The sequence below is a fragment of the Acromyrmex echinatior genome, chromosome 3 (assembly GCF_024713525.1).
Source record: "Acromyrmex echinatior isolate Ae372 chromosome 3, ASM2471352v2, whole genome shotgun sequence".
NCBI classification, from domain to species: domain Eukaryota; kingdom Metazoa; phylum Arthropoda; class Insecta; order Hymenoptera; family Formicidae; genus Acromyrmex; species Acromyrmex echinatior.
In genome coordinates this window covers 10,933,432-10,954,056 of record NC_141854.1, presented here as the reverse complement: position 1 = coordinate 10,954,056, position 20,625 = coordinate 10,933,432, and the positions used below count along the sequence as shown (strand labels likewise).

The window sequence follows — 20,625 nt, the reverse complement described above, 5'->3', positions numbered from 1 at the left end:
CTAAATTTTATTAATATCATTAATTTTAAACTGTCGAGCAAACCCGGGATTAGTAACCAAATGCGCTTATCTTGGTGTACATTAAATTTATCACTGTTTTAGATCATATTTGTTTATCATTATCAGTTTCATATGTCATTCTATTACATAAACGTTAAATATTATTATTTTCTTTGATATATATAATAATTCGAGCATTTCAAGGAAAAAATAACATGAATAATGCAGGTCTTCTTTACATAATTAATTTTTTCCTTCATCGATCTTAGTTTGTATTTTGAAATATAAGTATTTTACCAAATGATATGTAAGGAAAAAGATTTAACTGAAAACAAGCACTTTTCATAACATGTTTCTTTATAAAATATACCTTCAGAATCTTGAAACCCTTTGTGCCATATTGCATGTGATGAACGTATTGTTCCAATTTAAATGATCTTTTAATAATTGTTATTTGAAAGCATACTTAGCATAGAATTTCAAATTTTTCGCGTACTAATCTTTTCTATAATAATCGAATAACAAACATAATAATCTTTAAAGCCATCTATACTATTCCTGCGAAATGTATGTGATATGTTCGATTGTTATAGATTTTGATAGTAATTGTTGTATATTTCTGCATTGATTGCTCAATCATATCTTTCTGTCTCTCTTTCTCTTTAGTAATGTTTTATCTATTTCAGATTAGCACAACGGGTTTCATCATTTAGCTAGCAATAGGTTCATACTAATGCAGTAATGTCATTTGTTTCTGTTGCCCCTCTAGTCCAAGCACCTAATTTTCCCGAACTCGAAGGCCTGGGTAGGTTCATACAGTATTAGCTTGCTCTTCTCCTTGTGCCGCGAATTCCCAATTCTTCAGTTGCCTCTTTCGTACGTCAAACGTATTAATGTTTTTGTCTGATTTTATTTACTGTCATGCATTAAACATTATTTGCGCAATTTACGGGCGACCATATACTGTATCACTGTAATGGTTATTTCCATTTCATCACTATTTCTTGCATATGTTATATAATTTGTCAAACTCTTCTACAATATTTGTGCAATATGTACATACTACTCATCTATCCTCGATTCTATCCTCGTTGCTATTGTTATTCCTTTTACACGATAATTCTTACTCTAACATCCTGTACTCACTTTTTTGTGGTAATGTGCTTGCCTCGTTTTCCAATTTTATTCGTGTTTTCAACTTATCTGTGTATTTTTCATGTAATTTTGATAACAATTCTTTTAAAAAACACAAGAAATAATCTTACATATTTATAAATATATAGGAGCTTCTTATTGTGAGTCATATTGCCTGGATTCGCAGATACTATATTCGAAAGATAAATCTGTCGATTAAACTCTTATTACTAAAGTATCTAATCTACATTGATCTTTATTCATCTGATAAATATTTTGCACATTACGTAGAACTGATTCCACGACCTGCTCGTTCTTGCGAGGACCCACCGTTGTACCTGAGACTGCGAACAGGAAGACCCAAGGACAAGAAGATACCACGATCGACGCCAATTATGAGCTACGGCAAGAAGAAACTGCGTCCCGAATACTGGTTCAGCGTGCCACGCAACAGGTAATTGTTTCTCACATTTTTGATCTCTCATCGATGTCTCGTCCTTTGAGTTATTGTAATTTTATACGTAAAATACGCAAATAGAGTTCGAAACTCTGTCATTGAATTGTTTCAATTTACGCTGTAATTATTTATAAAATATCTACACTACATACCAAAATAGTACATGAACTTCTCTTACAATTAGATGATAGAAATTAAAAACTATGCAATATAATTACGGTTGCTATCTTTTGACTAGTGTCTCACTGGAGATTAACGATTCCCTCAAGAGACTTTTTTGCTATTATCCTGCCAAAGATCGATTATTATTGACCGATCGATTAAATACCGAAATTATTACTTTCTTCCGTAATACTTTGTGCTCTCTGTAAAAAAAGTCATCAGATTTGGCCTTCTTAGTCGGAGAAATTTTTAGTTCATTCGAAACTGAAGGAAAATCGAGGAAAATCACGTACACACTTATAAAAAAGGTCATCAAAATTTAGAATCAAAATTAGTCGGAGATTTTTTCATCTGCCGGAGAGTCAGAAATTCGTTCAAAAAGTCAGAATCTCCGACTGAAAATCGGAAAAGTGACAACTGCAAATATAATGTTTGAATGAATTAATTCCAAAACTTTTTCGATCAAATTTCCTCAGGTTTCCAAACAATTCCAATGTTACCAAATTTATAAAGAATTTATTGTCGATGGAATAATTTTCGATATTATATAATTTTTTTATACTCTTTGTTTTTCGCCTCGCAGTTTATTTTAGCATGTTCATGTCAAAACATGAACATCGGTATTTTTTGAGATTCCTGCATTCCTGCAATTTTATACAACAAGCTCGACGAATCTTTTTATTAACGCTTAACGAGTTGTCATCGGGAAACGATTTATAGGCGCTGCATTGTACGCGATAAGTCAATCACTTGATCGTGCATGAATAAATATTCGACGGTGACGTTTCTCGGGTAAAAACACACCGATAAATTTCCTTCGGACGAAAATGTTTGCTGCGTTATTTTTGTACATATGGCCGATTTATCGTACGGCCATCTCCACGAAAGAACGGCATCCAGAACACGGTACGACCGGACACGTGCTTCGTCGCAAGACACGCAAAATAGATTTTCGCCGGAACTTCTATTTATACGCTCGCTGATGCTCGATCAAGGTTTTGTTGCGCGTCGGCTGCCAGTGTTTTTCTTGTTGTCACATGTGTTTAAAAACTATTAGAATAATGAAATAATGAATACTTTGCTTGCATGTGTGAAACATAAACTTAGTACACTGAATTTAAAAAATGACGAGAATGCACTACAATTTTTCGAGAAGTAACTTAGGATTATACTAAAATCATTAATTTTGTTTTTTTAAATCTATATATTTATTTATCGTATCTCTAAAGTAAATGTGTTTTAATTTTAAAAGAAAGGAAGAAAGAGACACACGTCCCCTTTGACTGCATTTGAAAACACTAAGTACCTTCAAAAGGTATTTTCCTTGTTGTTTACCGAATATTAAACAAAAGATTAAAGTGATATTTGGAGATACTCGAGTAGTTTTCCAATACGCCCTTTAAATGCGTGTTGTTGTTTAATTAAGGTAATGATCGCGATTCTCAAAATTCCCATACATACAGTGGGAGCAAAAAGTATTCGTATAAAGAAATTTGTTATAAAAAAAGTCTTATTTGTAGAAAATAAACATTAATTAGCAATTTTATATAATAAATTCTGTTCTATTATAAACAAACGAGCTTCGCATGTATTCCTGATTTTAGAAGTTAAATTTCTCGTCTGTACTTTTTGAGCATTCAAACAATACAATTTTTAATTTTTGTTTATTTTTCGGATGATATATTTTGTATAATTAATACACATCATTTTGATATATATAATTTTAAGAAACATAGTCTATTTTTTTATTCTTTATGAATAAATTGTTAACCATTATCCAACAAGAAATGATCATTAATTAAACGTCGAAGCGACGTCAAATTAGTGCTAAAATCATCGAATTTATATCGATTCGACTCATTTCTCGCTGGATAATATTTACTTTTTAAAAATAAAATTTTTTTAAAAAATATTTTCTCTGTATGAATACTTTTTGTACTCATTGTATATTATATATTTATATCGCAAATCTCGTTAACAGCCTTCTTTGAGTGTCACTTGTTTACAAATGTCATCAGCTATTTCCCAGTATTGCGATTGTATTGGATAATACGCAATATTAAGATCTTGGCGTTCGTATATATTAAGATTTATCGATAGCGATATTTTTTCGTATCAATCTGGAGTTCCGGTAATCGCTCTTATATTATCAGATAGATTTTAAATTACCAAAAATATTACTATCATTATAAGCCTGTAAGTATTAGAAGAAAATTGATACACATCTATGTCAACAAGTGATGAAATAAAGCTTTTTTTTTTGCGTATTTAATATATATATTTTTAATAAGAGATGCTCATATACATCGTGTGATCTGACGACTTTTTCAACATAGAACCGCGGGTCTAAATTAACCCAATTAAGTTCAAGATTAATTTGGCTTTTTACGAGAGAGAGTTGTTACTCTAAAAGGTAAATTATTTGTAATTAATTATGATTAGTTATGAAAAAAATCACAAAAATTTAAAGCTTCATGTGCAAATTAATTGGAAGAGAAAAACTATCAGATGGATTAAAAATGTCACAGTCACAATTTTAGTATTCAAAAATTCTTTTCATTTCTAATATTTCAATATTAATATTTATTGAACTGTCGATTTAAATTTAAATATCACGAGCAAAGATTTGTTACAATAAAAAATTTCAATTGGAATTCGATGGATTGTGTATAGCTAAAAAAATATCATTGAATACACATTTATCAGTTAATCTATTATTGCATATCTTTTTTTATATAATACAAATATTAATAAATATTATTTTGTATATAATACAAATATTAAAAAAACTATTCATAGTCTCGTTTTATTGCGATGACGAGAGCTTTTAGTTTAAAACTAGATAACATTAAATAAAATTCAACGATGATGTAATCTGAAGATAAAGTTATTGGAGTGGTCTAGAAAACAGATCGATAGATTAAGATTTAATATTTTTATTAAGCAAGAGATACGTACATATGTGATGTTTTTTGCGTTACAGTTGCGATTTATAATAACGATATCCCGAGTTGAATTAAAATTTACGACTTTGTGTCGCATCAGCGACTGGAGAATAATTTTTCACGAAAAGGATGGTTTTGCCGAAATATCTAAATATTTAGCTAGATACAGATTTGAAAAGAATTTTATTGAACCATCAAAATGTTTGAGATTTCTACGTAATTATTTTAACGATCCAACAAAATTATGTTCAGATACGTATCTAACTACATTTTTAATTAATATATATAAATGTATATAAATTATTTTCAGATATATATCTATTATACATTTTTAGAGTAATTTGAAATCATTCTTTCTGTATTCATATCAATCCAAGAATGAATTGTAAGAGAGAGATAATTTTATAGTTTTAATCTTTGAAAATATACGACAGAAATTCATGGAAAGAATGATTTTGCTGAAATATCTAAAAATTTAGATATATAGATACAGATTTGAAAATAATTGTTGAGCCATCGAAATAATTATATATAGGAAACAATGAGCAAAACTGCAAAAAGTTTTGATATTCTAACAACCAGCTTGAACGTTCTATATAATAGTTTAACAAAATTATTTTCAAATCTATATCTAGCTAAATTTTTAGATATTTCAGCAAAACCAGTTTTCAGCAAAACCAGTTTTAAAGTGAGTTTTGAATTTGTTAGGTTTTACATTCTCATGAACGCCAGCAAGAAAAACTGCGAGGAGCAGTTTAAAGCCTTGACTGGTAAAAAAAAAAGCTGAAACAATGATATCGGCGCGACTACAACGTTCCGCGTGAACGTATAAAATAAAAGTGCAGGTACACCGAGCAAATCAGCAGCACGTGACATATGTACGCGAATCGCTTGTCGACATTCGCGACGTATCTGGTAACTACTCCGTTTTCCGGTCGTTCTCCACGTTCGCTACGTGTGTTCGCGTATCGCAAAGTGTCTCGCGTTACGTATCCCGGCGGCTTCGTCGAGGGACAGCTTGCCGTAAATCAATCGTCAACGTGTCGCGCGTAAATAAAAAAGTATTACGGCGAGAAATACGTACATATATTATTGGAATTGTCAGGAGGTTAGAAACGGAGACCACTGATAGCAAATATAGCGATCACTGATACGCCGCGACAGTCTGATAATTTCGTCGCGCGCAACGTGATACTTTGAGTTGACTAGTTCACGTTGTTTCTCATTATTCGCCGTTTCTCCCATCCATCTCCCGCCTACGACGCGGCGATGAATGGAACGATGAGCGCGATCGGCGGTATGCTGAATTTTATTTACGACCGCCACGTGAGAGGAGCGGTGACAAGCGTGATGCCCTTCGTGCATCGCAGGTAAAACATAGTGTATGTACGGCTGCGACGCAAGAACAAGTCGCGAAACGCGTTATTGAATTTTGTTTATAAACTCTTATGTAGATTCAAACATAAAATTTCTAAAACTAAGAGCTATAAAATTATTCCTCTTTGCACAATTTATTCTTATAGATTAGTATGAATGATTATTTTTCGGTTTTTCAAAAAAAGAATTCCAGATTAACGCGTTACATCAAAAACGTTACACATATATCTACGTTTCATGTAGCAAAAAAAAAATTAAATTTTAATTTATGATTTATTTTATTACTACAATAATTTTATCTTCAATTTGCATCATTATTGAATTTTGTTTATAAATTCTTATCTAATTTCCAAAATCTCTAAAACTAAGAATTGTAAAATTATCTCTCTTTTTGTATTACTTATTTTTGTATTACTTATTTTTGGATCGATATGAAAAATCATTTTCTAGTCGAAAAAATATTAAGTGAATCAAAGATGCCACACATACATGTTTCATATACGTATAGTAATAAAAATATTAACTACTTTGATATTTTTATTATATATGTAACATTGATATTATGTATGTAACACGGGAGGAAGATTACGTTTTTATATAGTTTTTGCGTAATAGCAAAAATATTACAGTTTCATCCATGATGTCGATCTATTTTTATTTTGATAAAAATCTCTTTTTTTAATACAATTTTTTGATACAATAAATTTATCTTTAGCTTATATTATTGTTAAATTTTTTTTATGCATGCGTCATAATTGTATAAAGAAAAATAATTTATTAGATTATTTCAACTCTTGTTTAGTTTCAAATTAAAATTTATAAAACTAAAAAGTTTTTGAATTATTTCTCTTTGTACAATTTATTTTTGAATCTGTGATTAAAAAAAATATGCGAATTGGAAATATCACACGTATGTCGCATAGCAAAAATATTAAATTTTAATCTATGATGTCGATCTGTTTTTTCCATTAAATTTATTGTCAATTTCTTTCTTACATTATAATTGAATTTTGTTTTGTTATAGACTGTTTCAGTTTTAAACTAAAATCTTTAAAAATAAGATCTCAAAATTATTTCCTCTTGTACAATTTATTTTTGGATTGATATAAAAAATTATTGTCTGGTTGAAAAAACATCGTGAACGAAATAAAAACGCAAATAAAAAATATATGTATAGAAACAAAAATATTAAATTTTAATCTGTAATATTGATCTTTAAATATTTTAGATATTTAGATCTTTCCAATAATTTTATTTTTAACTTACATTATCATTAAATTTTATTATTATAAATTCTTATCTAATTTAAATAAATCACTTATCTATACATAACAGTAATATTACGATTTTTTTTACATTTTCTACAGAAAAGATGCGCAACAATAATACACACTGTAGCACTAAAGTTCGATAAACATCATTCTGATGTTTAATATGTAAATGCATGCAACAAATTGCGGCCTATTGTAAATTGATGTATCTAGAAATACGTTTCAACATACTGTACGTCTGCTTTTAACGAATGCACAGTGCAAACGCAGATAAGTTACGAAGAATAAACATTATCGAATGAAAATAGAGCAACGAGTTAATATTAAGTTCTGTTACAAATTAAACAGCATCGAAGATGCATGGAATGTTGTACAAGTTTACGGGAATGACGAAGTAACGCAACTTGACAAAAACTCTGACACCATCCGACGTATGAGACAGCTGATAGCAAATGATTCTGGGCTGATTAATTACAGACGAACTGCACTATAATCGAGAAATGATTTGCATCCTACAGAAAATTTCTACTTGTCTACAGAAAATTTCTGCCTGTCAAGGATTGTCTAGTACGAGGCTCGTCCTTTAACATTTCTTTTTCAGGAGGAAACGTGCAAACTAATTCTACACACATTTTCGCGTTACTACTTCATTCTCGTAAACCTGTTGCAATTGCAACATTCCGTGCGTCAATTACCCAATTTATAACAGAACTTAATGTTAACTTTGCTTCATTTCCGTTTGATGATGTGTGATTCTTCGTAACTTGTGTGTATTTGCACGTAGCTTAGTTTCATGCTACATAGATTACTAGTGATTCACGCTGAATTTTCCGTTTCATTTTTTTATTTTGGCAATAAATAGTAACGTAATTATAAAATAATTTTTGATATCATATGTGGATAGATAATTATAATATATGAAGTAATGGGTTTATTAGACTTTTTATTTTATAATAATAATTTGAAACCATTATGAAATATATGTTATTCAACAAATTTAACAAACGATTCGATCATGCAGTGGCGTTCACTAATGATCTATGCTATAAAAATAGCATAGATCATTAGTGACCTCCACAGCATGGTCGAGTCATTAAAAATTGACGCTACACGAATTGTATTAATTATCGCATGACTTTAGTCTATTTGCGTTGCTTACATTTTTTTAGAAATTTATTTTTTTAGAATGCTTCATTTTTTCTTTCTTCATTTGCTCGAGTATATACGCTGAGAAAAAAATATCCTAAATTTCAATGAATATTTATTTGAATAGTGTCAACTAAATATTTATTAAATATAAAAATATATTTATTCAGTACAAAAAACATTGATTTAACAATCTTTTTATTAAGTAAATTTATTTATTGTAAATAAATATTTAGTTGATAGTATTCAAATAAATATTTATTTAAATTTAGACTATTTTTTTCTCAGTGTACTTATTTTGTTTTAAATGGTGCAGTGGTCAAGTCAAGTCACTTAAAATTGGTTCGACATGAAATATGTTAAGAGCAGCATGCATGTTGGGACATGCATATACAATACATCAAGTTTCAATTAAAAATTTCTATAAAAAATTGTTTACTTAGTATTACTGTAGTATTACTTAGTATTACTTAGTATTACTTAGTATTATATTACTGTAGTATTTATTCATGATAAATAAGTTAATAATAAATATTGAATTTAGGACGAATTTTTTTGAAACTTGTTCGGCATTGCCAAACAATATAATTGATGTATGTATCGTTTCTTTTTTTTTTCTCTTTGCAGAGTGGACGATCTGTATAGGTTCATTCATGCGTGGGTGCCGAACCTATACGGTGAATTGGATGAGAACTACTGGCGAGAACGTGGCTACATCCTGTCCGACACCGACACTGACCTGTCGCCGGAACTGTCACCCCACGAAAGCGGCGAAGGCGCGGATTCCACGGAGGAGAACAAGGCTCGCGATGGACAAGGTGATGACATCAGCGAATTGACAAGGGAGTCCTGGGAGGTGAGTACCGTGACTGTTAATGTGCGACAGAATGTCGCTGAATGTCCCGTTACACTTTTCTAATATCTAAGTAGAGACTGTGTTACAAAGTTGCTACTAAAGACCGAAGAGTCTTGAAACTTTTATTCTTGATAAATTATATATAAGAATAAGAGCTTTACTTTACCGATCAACTTTAAATTTTATTCATCATTTATAAGTCTGTCGTTATTGTCTGCAGTTATTTAAAATTTATATTTCAACAGAAATTCGAGTCTTGCATCAATGTCGTAAATATTTAATGCGGAAAATAGAGTTGATGATCACGACCTTCATTTAAAATTCTTGCAGAAAAATTGACTTTAGATTTGATGCGATGAAATCACTAATTTCAAATTTTGCCGTATCGCATAATTTGTTGAAGAAAAAAGAGATTACTATGTTTCATATTTCTCAAAGCGCAAAGATCTCTTTTTTATGACTTTTGCGAACATTTCTAATTTCGCTGATAACCCGATCCTCGTGTCGACTGACTATCGAATAGTGCCGAGCAGCGTTAAATGTTCCGCGAAATCGCGTGCAATCCGATTGTTATCGATAGTAACATCAAAGGCTACTCTATTCCGGCGTTTGTTGTCACGATTGTCATCAAACGCGTCGGCTGCTGTTGATTTTCGACGCGAGGATCGCACGGAACTCGATGTATCTCAATGATGCCGGGATCGAGGATATTTGCTAAACACGGCCGATTCTATTGGCCGACAGCTGATCAAGGCCCCCTACGTAAAGCTGTACAGCATCCTGAAGACCTCGAGCACATCGGCCGATTCCGAGCAGATCCAGGATTCGGAGGTACCGATCACTCCGCCCACCTCCCCGGTGATCGATGATATCTATCATTAGGCACCCTAATTGCTCGATGTTGAACAATGCACTTTTTAGATAACACTGCCGCACCCTAGACAACCTTGTTAGCTCTCGGGTGCACCTGACGTTGTCACGCGATGTTGCGGCCGTGCCTATCGTTTGATGTCCTTTTTCTTTCTTTTTTTTTAGCTGACTTTTTCAGCTCGCTTTGTGCCCGCTTCGATTGTTCACGTCGATACATTCAATTACCATGACTGAGGATCCTGTTTTGAAATCTTTAACGATATTATTATTGAAAAATTGTTGTTAGTTAGAAAGAATTTATTCTGTAACAAAAAAAATAATGATAAAATTGTTTTAAACTCAACAACAGTTAGAAAGATGTTATTAAGATTAGGACAATTTTATTTTTTTGTTATAGAATAAGTATATTATCAATTTTTTAATTATAATATCGCTAGGGAATATAATACGTTTCTTATTAATTTATTAATTTTTATGATACGAGATAAAATATGTAAAGAATTCTTTACGATCTTGTTGTTCACACTCTTGCTGTCTCATTCCTGTCCTCGCGGTGATTCATAACAATGTACAGATCAATATACCAGGAACATCTTTTAGTAATAATTCGTTTAATTCGTTCTTATATCTGTTAGTATTTGGATCTTATTTGAGCTAGGTTTATCTTCCAATTCTTATCTCGACGAATCTCACATCACTCGCCGAAAACAGACTGCATGCACCTGTTCCTTCTGGTCGTAGAATATATTCTCAACTAGAATCTAGATGAATGTGCAGCATGCACTTATTCAAACTCTCCATCTCGCGCATGTATTATGTTTTTATCGTATCTCATTATTATTATCTTGTTTTTCTCTCTCTATATATATTTATATATCTCATAATACGTTTCAACAGTTTTCGTTTACGCAGATTTCTATCACAGATTTCTGTGAGCGATTCGAAATACTTGCAGAACATACTTTCCATATTTAGTCGATTCTTATACGATGCGGCTTTATGCAAATCGGTACTGCGTCGAAGACGATAAAGATTATCGATTCCAAGGCGAAATGGTAATTGTGATAGACAGCATCGTGTTGTGTCGTGAGTGCGGATACAAAGTAAAGAAACACAATATAGTTAGAGCATAAAAGACCGGTAAGTCTCTCTCATTCCCTTGACTATTTATATTCTCTTAAAGAAAATAACTGACGGATAATAGAATCTCTCTCTATCGTTAAAAAGCATTTAATAACACTTTCTTATGAAAAGGTGGTGGACAAGCAGTTTTTAACTTGTTTACGGAAGAATGAGGTTTTGACGTTTACGTGCGTAATGCTGCGTATACCTTGCGTGATGTAAGCATGCAATAATGTAAGCTAACTTGTGTCAAGAGTCACTCTATGAACTAGTCGCCGCTTGCATAATATTGATGCATTATTGATGAGAATTGACACAGTCGGTGTAAATTGACACAGATGTAATAGATAACTTTTGTTTAGGAAAATAGGCATTTATCTTTCATACACTCAATTATTTGCAGAAAATTTTTTTTCTTGAAAATGTTAGGTTAAATTATAAACGCTTTGTTTCGTAATTTTTAAATCTTATCTTATTTTATAAAATAATGAGGATTTATTAATATATATAGATTAATACATTGCATTCTATTGTGAAATAAGTAATAATGATTTTATTGAGATAAAAACAAATTTGATATCCGAAAAGAGGTATGACAAATACTTATCGTAATCAGATCATTGATTCCAGATAAAGATTGATTTAATTTTTTCTGATGTGAATTCGAAGAATATTTTTTTTTATTTACAGCTGTTCACTTTTCTCTCTTTATGTAACAAAATTACACATAAATTTATTAATAACAGAATGATATAGGTATAGTAAAAAAATAAAAAAAAAATAAAAAAATTTATTAAGACTAACATATTCAATAAAGTAGCATAAAAAATTGATACAATGAAGTTTATAAATCTTTGAATTATTGTCTATGCAAAAGTAATTCAAATTTGTGGGAAGTCACAACGGATAATGTTACTAATTTAAAAAGATCATTATTAACAAAAGCGTATTATAATCCACTCGCGAGAGTATTTTTCTGTCTTGCAACATATTTTTGACCGTTCAAAAATAAACGATGAAATGCTTTTTTTTTTCACTTATTTTTGAACACTCGCGCGGTGTTTATCGTAAAGCCAGACATAATTTGGCGCTTAAAAATGTGTTGACTCAGATTTCGCTTAACTCTACTTTTATCCACAAAGTAACGATATACCATGCGGAAAACTTTCCAAAGAAATACATTGAAAGTTATATTAATTTTATCAGCATACACTGGTGGATGCTTGCAAGATATATATATAATTAAAGATGAGAATAATTACTTCCGAACTAATTAAAAGAGTTACTTCCAGAACTAATTAAAAATAAGTTTACAACTAGGTAAAGACAAAGATAAGTATAAAATGAAGATGAATAGGTCTTCACGAAATAAGTACATTCAAGCAACCGTAAATGACTGTTGAAGAATAGTGACTAACTTAAAAGCTATAAAATTACTTATTTTTCAAGATTACATTTTTCTACTCCACACAGAATCTTGAAAAGTTGAATTAATATATATAATTGTTTTCTTAATCTTGTCTAAATTAACGTTGATTTGAGTTCACGGAAGATGGTTTCTTGTTCAGGACAGTGTAAGGAGATTTGGAGATCACGAGAGATTTTTAGAACAAGTAGCACGTGTTGCGCAAATGAGGATGCGCAGTCGTGAGGAAAGCATCTGTCGAAGTATATACGTCACTCGTTTCTACTCCCCTCCTCTCGTTCTTCACTTATATGAATGTATTAGATTTACTCCGAAAGCTCCAGTACGGCTTCAATCCTCGTAAAGTGAAGTTCTCTTATTCAATTGACTCGCCAATATAAATAGAAAAGACTAGATAACATAACTATTATGCAGTAAGGCCTAATATTGAATATCTTAACATTATTTTAATTAAACTAACTCGTCAGAATATCAAATTGCGATATTGAGCAAGGTTTCACTGTGATTTGTCAAAGAACATTACATTAGAAAAAAAAATTAAGTTACGTTTATTCATTCGATTATCGCTTTACTTCTTCAAAAGGAACTTTGTGTTCCTCGAAAAAATATAAATATAATATTAGTGCGTGAGGCATAATGTAACTGAGGCGACTTTCACATGATTTTTTATTTGTGAACGAAGGAACGAAAGATTGAAATTCAGGAAAAAGGTGCTGACTGCGAATTTTAGTATTCATTGAAAATAGCGCGAGTGATCCAGGATGCCGAAGTCAAAGATGCCGAATCCAATCGTCAAGATCACGAAATTCTTGAAACAGAAAACGAAGGTAAAAGTCAGAGTTGAGGCGAATGTACTCGCGTCTTTTAATTACGCTTACTTTTCTACGCGCACAAATGTCTCCAATTGTGGAATTGTCAGGAATGTTAATTTAGAAATCAATTTAAAATTATGTAATAAAGAGGATTTTGCCTTGGATGCCTTGGATTTAATGATTGTTTTAATTTATGGACTCTCAATGCCATAAATCTCTCTAATTCGAGATTTAAAATCAATGACGTAAAACGTATTTTCGATTACTTCTTTGAATACAAAAACTTTAATGCTTATATATGCTTATTCATATTAAGGATACTTGACAAAATTGTAATAATAATTATTTTTGTAATTATGTAATGTTGTATAATTACATGTTATATTCATTGCATTGAAAAAAAATGTTTCAACAGCATTATTTTAATCGATAGAAATCTTGTTAATTTGAGAACGGTATTAATAAAACAAATAAAATTTTATTAAAATAAGATTTGTTTTATTAACGGTATTATTGTGAATTAACGAAATTATTTTCAATTAAAATAATGCTATTGAAACATCATTTTCATTGCATTGCAGAAAAAGAGTCTAATTGCATTAATTTCAATTCTGGGTAAACATAATAAATCAGAATTTTTTTATTGGATCTATTATAATTTTAGTTGTGATAATTAAAATTTTAGTATGTATTTAGTATGTAATTTCAGTATAATTTTAGTATCGAAATCTTCTACTTCGTTTATTTTTAACCAGAAATTTTTTTCAATGACTATATATAATTATATTTATAGTATAGTTTTGATACAGTTTAACTTATAGTATATCTTACAATTATCATCTTATTCCTGGTCACTGCTTATGTTGCTTTTGTTTACTACATAGCGGATACACTTACTGACTCAACATGTTAATTTATTCATCTTTAAATGGTCCACTTAAAGTCTGTCAAGATGAACAATTATTTGCGTACGGCACTGTTCGACGTAATGTTTACAACAGAAACGACTTTAACAATTCGCGCATATACACAAAAGTCATGCATTTGCTTGCAATCTATTTCGCATAATTTACACGTTAATGACTCGAGAAGAGCGGCGCTTTGCAGGATGCATATTTAACAACCAGTCTTTCAGATCGAGCCTAAGTTCACCTTTCACCGAACCGTTACTGCAAAATGTGCCATTTAGAACTGGTCGGCTTTGAATTGTGATAATATCAATTGATTAATAATGCGCATTGTCGGTTATCACCTGCATAGCAACTTGCATTTGAAACAATAATAAAGTTTACGGTTGAAAAAGATGAAAACTTTTCGAAGGGCAATTGAGAGTCATCGCTTTCTCGGGAAAGGAAAAAAGATGTTATATCTTTTTCCTCTTGAGACTCATTCAAATAGTAGTTTGTTCGAGTAACTCGAAAAGCTTTGGGAATATTTGGAATTTTATGATGAAAACGAATTTGTAGTAAACGAATTTCAATTGGTGGATATACAGCGATATCATAATTGGACGTAGAAAATAATGCCGTCAAATATCGTCAAATATGTAATAAATAATTAGGATTATTTTAAAAGAAAAGAAATTTTGTGATAAATAAAATAAGTGGCTTTTTAACGATCTCTGCAGATTGCATTCTTTTCATCGTAATCTTTTGTTATAAGATATAAGAAATAGAAGCTTACTTATGGAAGTAAATTTATTTTATTCCCTCGGAAATAAAATTGATCAGGTTTTCCTGATTTATGTGTGATAATTTTATTTTTATCAAAATTTTCCATCCACTTCATATAATCGCAAATGACATCGTGCTTATGCTATGAAAGACAAATGAGTCTCTGGAAAAAACTTATTCCGAAACATTAATTTTGTTGCAATGATTAATAGAATAATAATAAGAACTGAATATTTTGTAGTATTTATAAGAATCAATTTTTCTTTGACTCTTTTTATTTATTTTAACGAAAACGCCGAAATACGTCAGTTATAATCGTTATGAAATTCGAATATTGCAGTATCTCTCTTGTATTTTGTTATTATTATTATTATCGATATTAAAGTAGTATGAACTTTACAGACCAGTTATTTTAATCAAGTTGTTGGTAATTTAAATTAACTAAATACTAAATAGATAAATAAATATTCGTTTCTTTTTCTAAGTTTTGATAATATCAACGAAGAAAAAGTGTCTTTAATTGTGGATTAGTGTTCAACTTGTTTTTTAGACTTTGTTTTTTAGAATTTTAAACAAAACGATAATTAAATAGGTTAGTACTGATTAGGTAAAATTAGATAAAATGTGCTCTTAAGATTTATAAAAATAAATTTAAGAATTAAAACGAATGCATATTTCTGAATTCGTATGTAATGTATTCATATATTGTAATGTATTCATATAATAAATACAATGCGATTTTTATTCGAGGCCATCGTGATTACGTTAATGTCTTATACTTCTTTTAATTATCGTTACAAAAATAATCGTTGTAAACTGAAAATTATTGTCATCACATTTTTATCTATTTATTTGGAACTGATGATTCATGACCGGTGTTATCTGCATAAATAAATCTTGTCATGTTACAACATATTTCTCCTTTCTCCTTTTTATGTTAATTATATGCGTTTTTAGCGTGGGCTTATTGTCTGACTTATTTTTTGATTGAATTTTTAAGAACTGCATATCTTTTATATTTTCTTTTTATATGAAATGTTTTACATATTTTATATGTTATATAAAGAATAAAAGAGTATATATTTTATACCTTGTTCATAGAATATCAACAAATGAAGTACTTTATTAACTTCTACTTATTTTAATTTCGTATGATAACAAGTCATCATTTTTTTTTCAAATGATCAACATTATTAACACATCAAATTATATCAAAGATAACTTGTAACTTAAATGTTTTATATTTTATAGTTAAACATATTTTTAAGAAAATATAAATTGTTTATCTTTTTGTAAAATTATTTTTTATTGTAAAGAAAAAATAATATAACGTTTAATTTGACAGATATAAACTTGCAAGAAGATTTTAGGATTCTGATGTAATCATGCATTTCATTTAGAGAAATAAAATGATGTAACCTGTATAATTAGTCTCATAATAGCTACGCCGTGTTCTGTTTAGGAATGTTGCATATAAAAATAGCATGTTTAATATGAAGTGGTATTCGCATATGCTAACGCGCAGACTCATTAACTTTCGTATTTATTTCTCTGAGGTTATCTTGGAATTGTAAAGGAAATCAGTGAATATTTTCGCGCCGCGCCAATTGTCAATAACGATCGCAGTGACCCTTAGTAATCTTTTGGTAACCGTTTCCCGATCTCCTTGAATGTTAACATTTGCGACTGGCTTTTAATGCCTTTTATGAACTTTCCGTGTGTGGGATGATAGTTTCTATAGATTATTTCAGAGTATGTATCATGTATCTTTAATTATTTCAAGAAGTGTGTGTGTGTGTGTAAATGAAATATTTACTTATTACTTCGGAACTGAAATAATTTATATAATAGAATATTTCTTTCTTTTTTTACTTGTATAAAAGACACGAATTTAGTTTAAATGAATTGACAAGCAAGAGATGCAATTTAAGCATTAAGATCCGTTTTAACTGAATATAGGAATTTCTCTTATTTAATTAGGTTTATTCTCACTGGTCTAAATGTTAGATCTAATCGGTCTAATTGTTAGACGCAATTGTTATACTCTGCATAATCGGACAATTTAACAGATAGGTAAAAATAATAGTAATGATATACTCGCACCTAAATATATGTCTAAGTATTTTGACATATTTTTCCTGTAGACTGACGTAATACGTGACTTACGTAATATCTCGCAGTCAAAATTATAAAAGCTACGTCGTCGCTTTTTGCGAAATTATATAATTTTGCTTAGTTACTTACGACATAAATGTCCTCTGTACTCACGCATTATGTCGCACAATAACACTCCTCGCGTAGCAAACTGCCAGGAAATTTCGATTAGCGGATCACGTAGTCAGTTCGCAATTGAAGACAATTTATAGCTAGCTTCGCGAGCCTTATTATCCTCCGTAACGGGTGATCTATATATTTTCCGATGGTTCAGTCGCTTCCGTCTTACTTCGATCTTAATTAAAATTCCATTAAAAACAGATACATATGATTCGATTAAGTCTTTTCGCTTGCAATCTCTGAATAGAGATTACTTAATATATCTGTGCGATGAGCAATGTCTCACTCGTTTTATGAACAATTTTCGCAGTTTTATTGCAATTTTAGTGTTTTACGGAGAATATTGTTTTATTTACGAAATAGATTTATACGCATTGACTATACGTATCTGAACACCCAGAGTATAAATTCCTGAATAAAGCTTCATCAGCTTGCGTGAATTAGTGGCATTTAATGTTTTTCCCATCTTTGATTAATGATGACTTGTCTTGCCTGGTACAAGACAATTTATTCATAAGATTAGCATATGTAAACGGACACGATCATGCTTGTATCAGAGTAATCGAAATGAATACATAGCTGCCGCGTTTCTGTCGTTATTTTAATCTAAAGATAATTTATTTTCAATTTTAGCAACACATATTTTAATAATGGAAAAATTTTTGCAAAATAAAAACAACGTAAAAGATAAGCGATTGCACTATATATATATTCATAGCAATCTGTTAAAGTAATATAATTTTTTCCCGAATTACTAATTCAAGATTAACGATGTCTCAGAAATGATAAAGCACTTGCTCGAACCTATTGAAATTTTTTTATCCGTTTCGTTTAATTTAAAAAAAGTGATTCTTGCTATTTTTATGACAAACATTTTTTTAATTTAATATTATCAATAATTAATTAGACAGTCTCTTATTATATATCTTATATCATGAAATTAACATTTAAGAATAAAATTAACTTAATCAAAACAAGATATATATATATATATATTATTTTTTTATTTATATTTATTTATATATTTATCGAGTTTATTTTTTCCAAAAATATTAGATTATTAAACAATAATTCAAATTTTTTTTAATAAAATGCAACTTTGGCATATTATTATTAAAAATTTTATGTCATATATATTTACTTAAACCTTCCTAAGTTATTCTGTCCTTGCATATAAAAAGAGCGCTTAAATCGTGGGATAAGTATACGGAAATCCATCCGAAATCTCATAATGGCACACGGAAGTTCTTGATTATGAGCGTCATTAACGCCGGTGTCATTAAGGACAATTTTGGCAAATCAAATAACACCAGTGCCGTATCTCTTCCTCGGCGTGGTTCGTTAACGTAGCTTGTCGCTATCAGAGTTGCATCAGGACAGCTAGGAGATCGAAGGACGATTCCATACGAATAATACACTCAAGGCCAACGTGAGCATTCGGCGGAAATTTATGTGTGCTTGGCATTAAACAGGAAGAAGGGAGACCGGAGACGAATCCCAATGAAAGGTTTTTTTTACAAAGTTTCTCGCGTGATCACTGAAAGAAATCGGATCGTGTGCCTCCAACATCATTCAGTCTCGATCGATTCGTCCTGCCGATTGCACGAACCTCACAACTGCCGCATGATTCTCAAAAGAGAAATTCGCGTAAAAAGTTCTGTTCCTCGGTCCAACTGAATCGTGAATTTTGCATCGTGAAGACGAAATTCTCTCAATCGGTACTATAATTGTAGTTGTCGATACAGCTGAAAACAGGAGCTCGATTTGTAAAGTCGCAATTTCAAGCTGTTAACAAACATCGATATTTAAAAACTTGTTATAAGTAATCAACGATATCTAAAAGTTCAAGATTAGCGGAAAATTACATCTAAATTTTGTTTACATCGATATGACCGTCGATCCGTACCCCATTCTGAATTATGTCTTTCAGCATTCGTCGAGAATGCTTACGGTGAGTTTTATTTACACATAATTCCTATTTACAGTAATAATTTATATGACGACATAAAAGATACTTTCAATATACTTTATGTAATATTTAAAAAATATTAGTAAATATTATAGATTATTTATTTATATTATGGAGCTTAAATTATTTGACATTTGTAAAATTGTCGTAATTGTTAATTATCGAAAGTTTTCATATTTTCACAATCTGTAATTTACACAAATAATAATAATAATAAATTGTTCCATTAAAGTACGATCAGATAATTGATATGATAAAAATAATTATATTATTATTTCTTGTTTCTGTGATTAGTACATAACAGTGTTCTTTTAATTAATGAACTTAATCAAATTAATATCTAAAATCAGTTTAGTTGATTTTAAAGAGATTTATGTAGATTGTGTGGCCTTTAAAAAATGTTTCGCGCATGTTAGGTACTTCTTTTGAGTTAAAAGCGGTAACTGTGAACGTGTAATTATTCTCATAAGTCTGCAAATTTAGTTAGATGTCATTCTTCGCGTTTCCTTAACGAGTAAATTGCAACACAGCTTGTTATTGTAAAAAGTGTATGTCTTAAAAAATAAGACATTTCAAGAGTGACAAAAATTTTTTTACGACTGTTATCCGATTTTTGTTTTACAAATACGATAATAAATTAGAAGCGAGATATAAATCTGCCGCAGTACGGTAAATTCGCTATGTTATTTTCACAAAGAAGATTAGTTAATTCCTTTGAGCCGTTTGTAAATCGGTTAATTTATGTTTTTTCTACAATTATCAATTCAATCGTGAGATTGACTAATGCCTGACTAATAGGCTTTTCACGGTCATTAACCTGTCAGAGGACTGGAACGTGTTCTTCCGTGTTCTATTTTGATACCTGGTTTGCACGTACTGCTTGAAAAGAGGCGTTAAGGACTTTTGTAACTTATTTTTCTATACAAGCACATGAAAGTCTCTTTTATGACGTGGAGTGCCTTCTCTCCCTCTCTCTCTTTCATTAGGAGATTATTTTTGTCGCTCTATCGTCGTTATTGGAAAAACATGAAGTGAAAATAAAAAGATTCTTTATTGGATTTTTTATTAATATAACAGCTATTATTATCTCAAATATAAAATATCTTTATAACAAACATTTGATAGGATTTT

The 20,625-nt window shown here is 30.3% G+C and overlaps 1 protein-coding gene across 25 annotated transcripts in view; it reads left to right on the top strand.

The window, feature by feature from the left end:
- Nucleotides 1-20,625, top strand: part of mtd (TLD domain-containing protein mustard) — a 155,456-nt gene that overhangs the window by 120,905 nt on the left and 13,926 nt on the right. For 20 of the 25 annotated variants that reach the window (XM_087404488.1, XM_087404483.1, XM_087404481.1 and 17 more), the window contains 3 exons: nucleotides 1,426-1,588; nucleotides 9,120-9,348; nucleotides 10,093-10,179. In XM_087404488.1, coding sequence (XP_087260614.1) covers nucleotides 1,426-1,588; nucleotides 9,120-9,348; nucleotides 10,093-10,179 — 479 coding nt within the window. Of the gene's footprint in view, nucleotides 1-1,425; nucleotides 1,589-5,754; nucleotides 6,069-9,119; nucleotides 9,349-10,092; nucleotides 10,180-10,227; nucleotides 13,594-18,794; nucleotides 19,477-20,625 lie in introns of those variants that run through there. The other 5 variants (XM_087404474.1, XM_087404477.1, XM_087404492.1 and 2 more) reach the window with 4 other exon arrangements.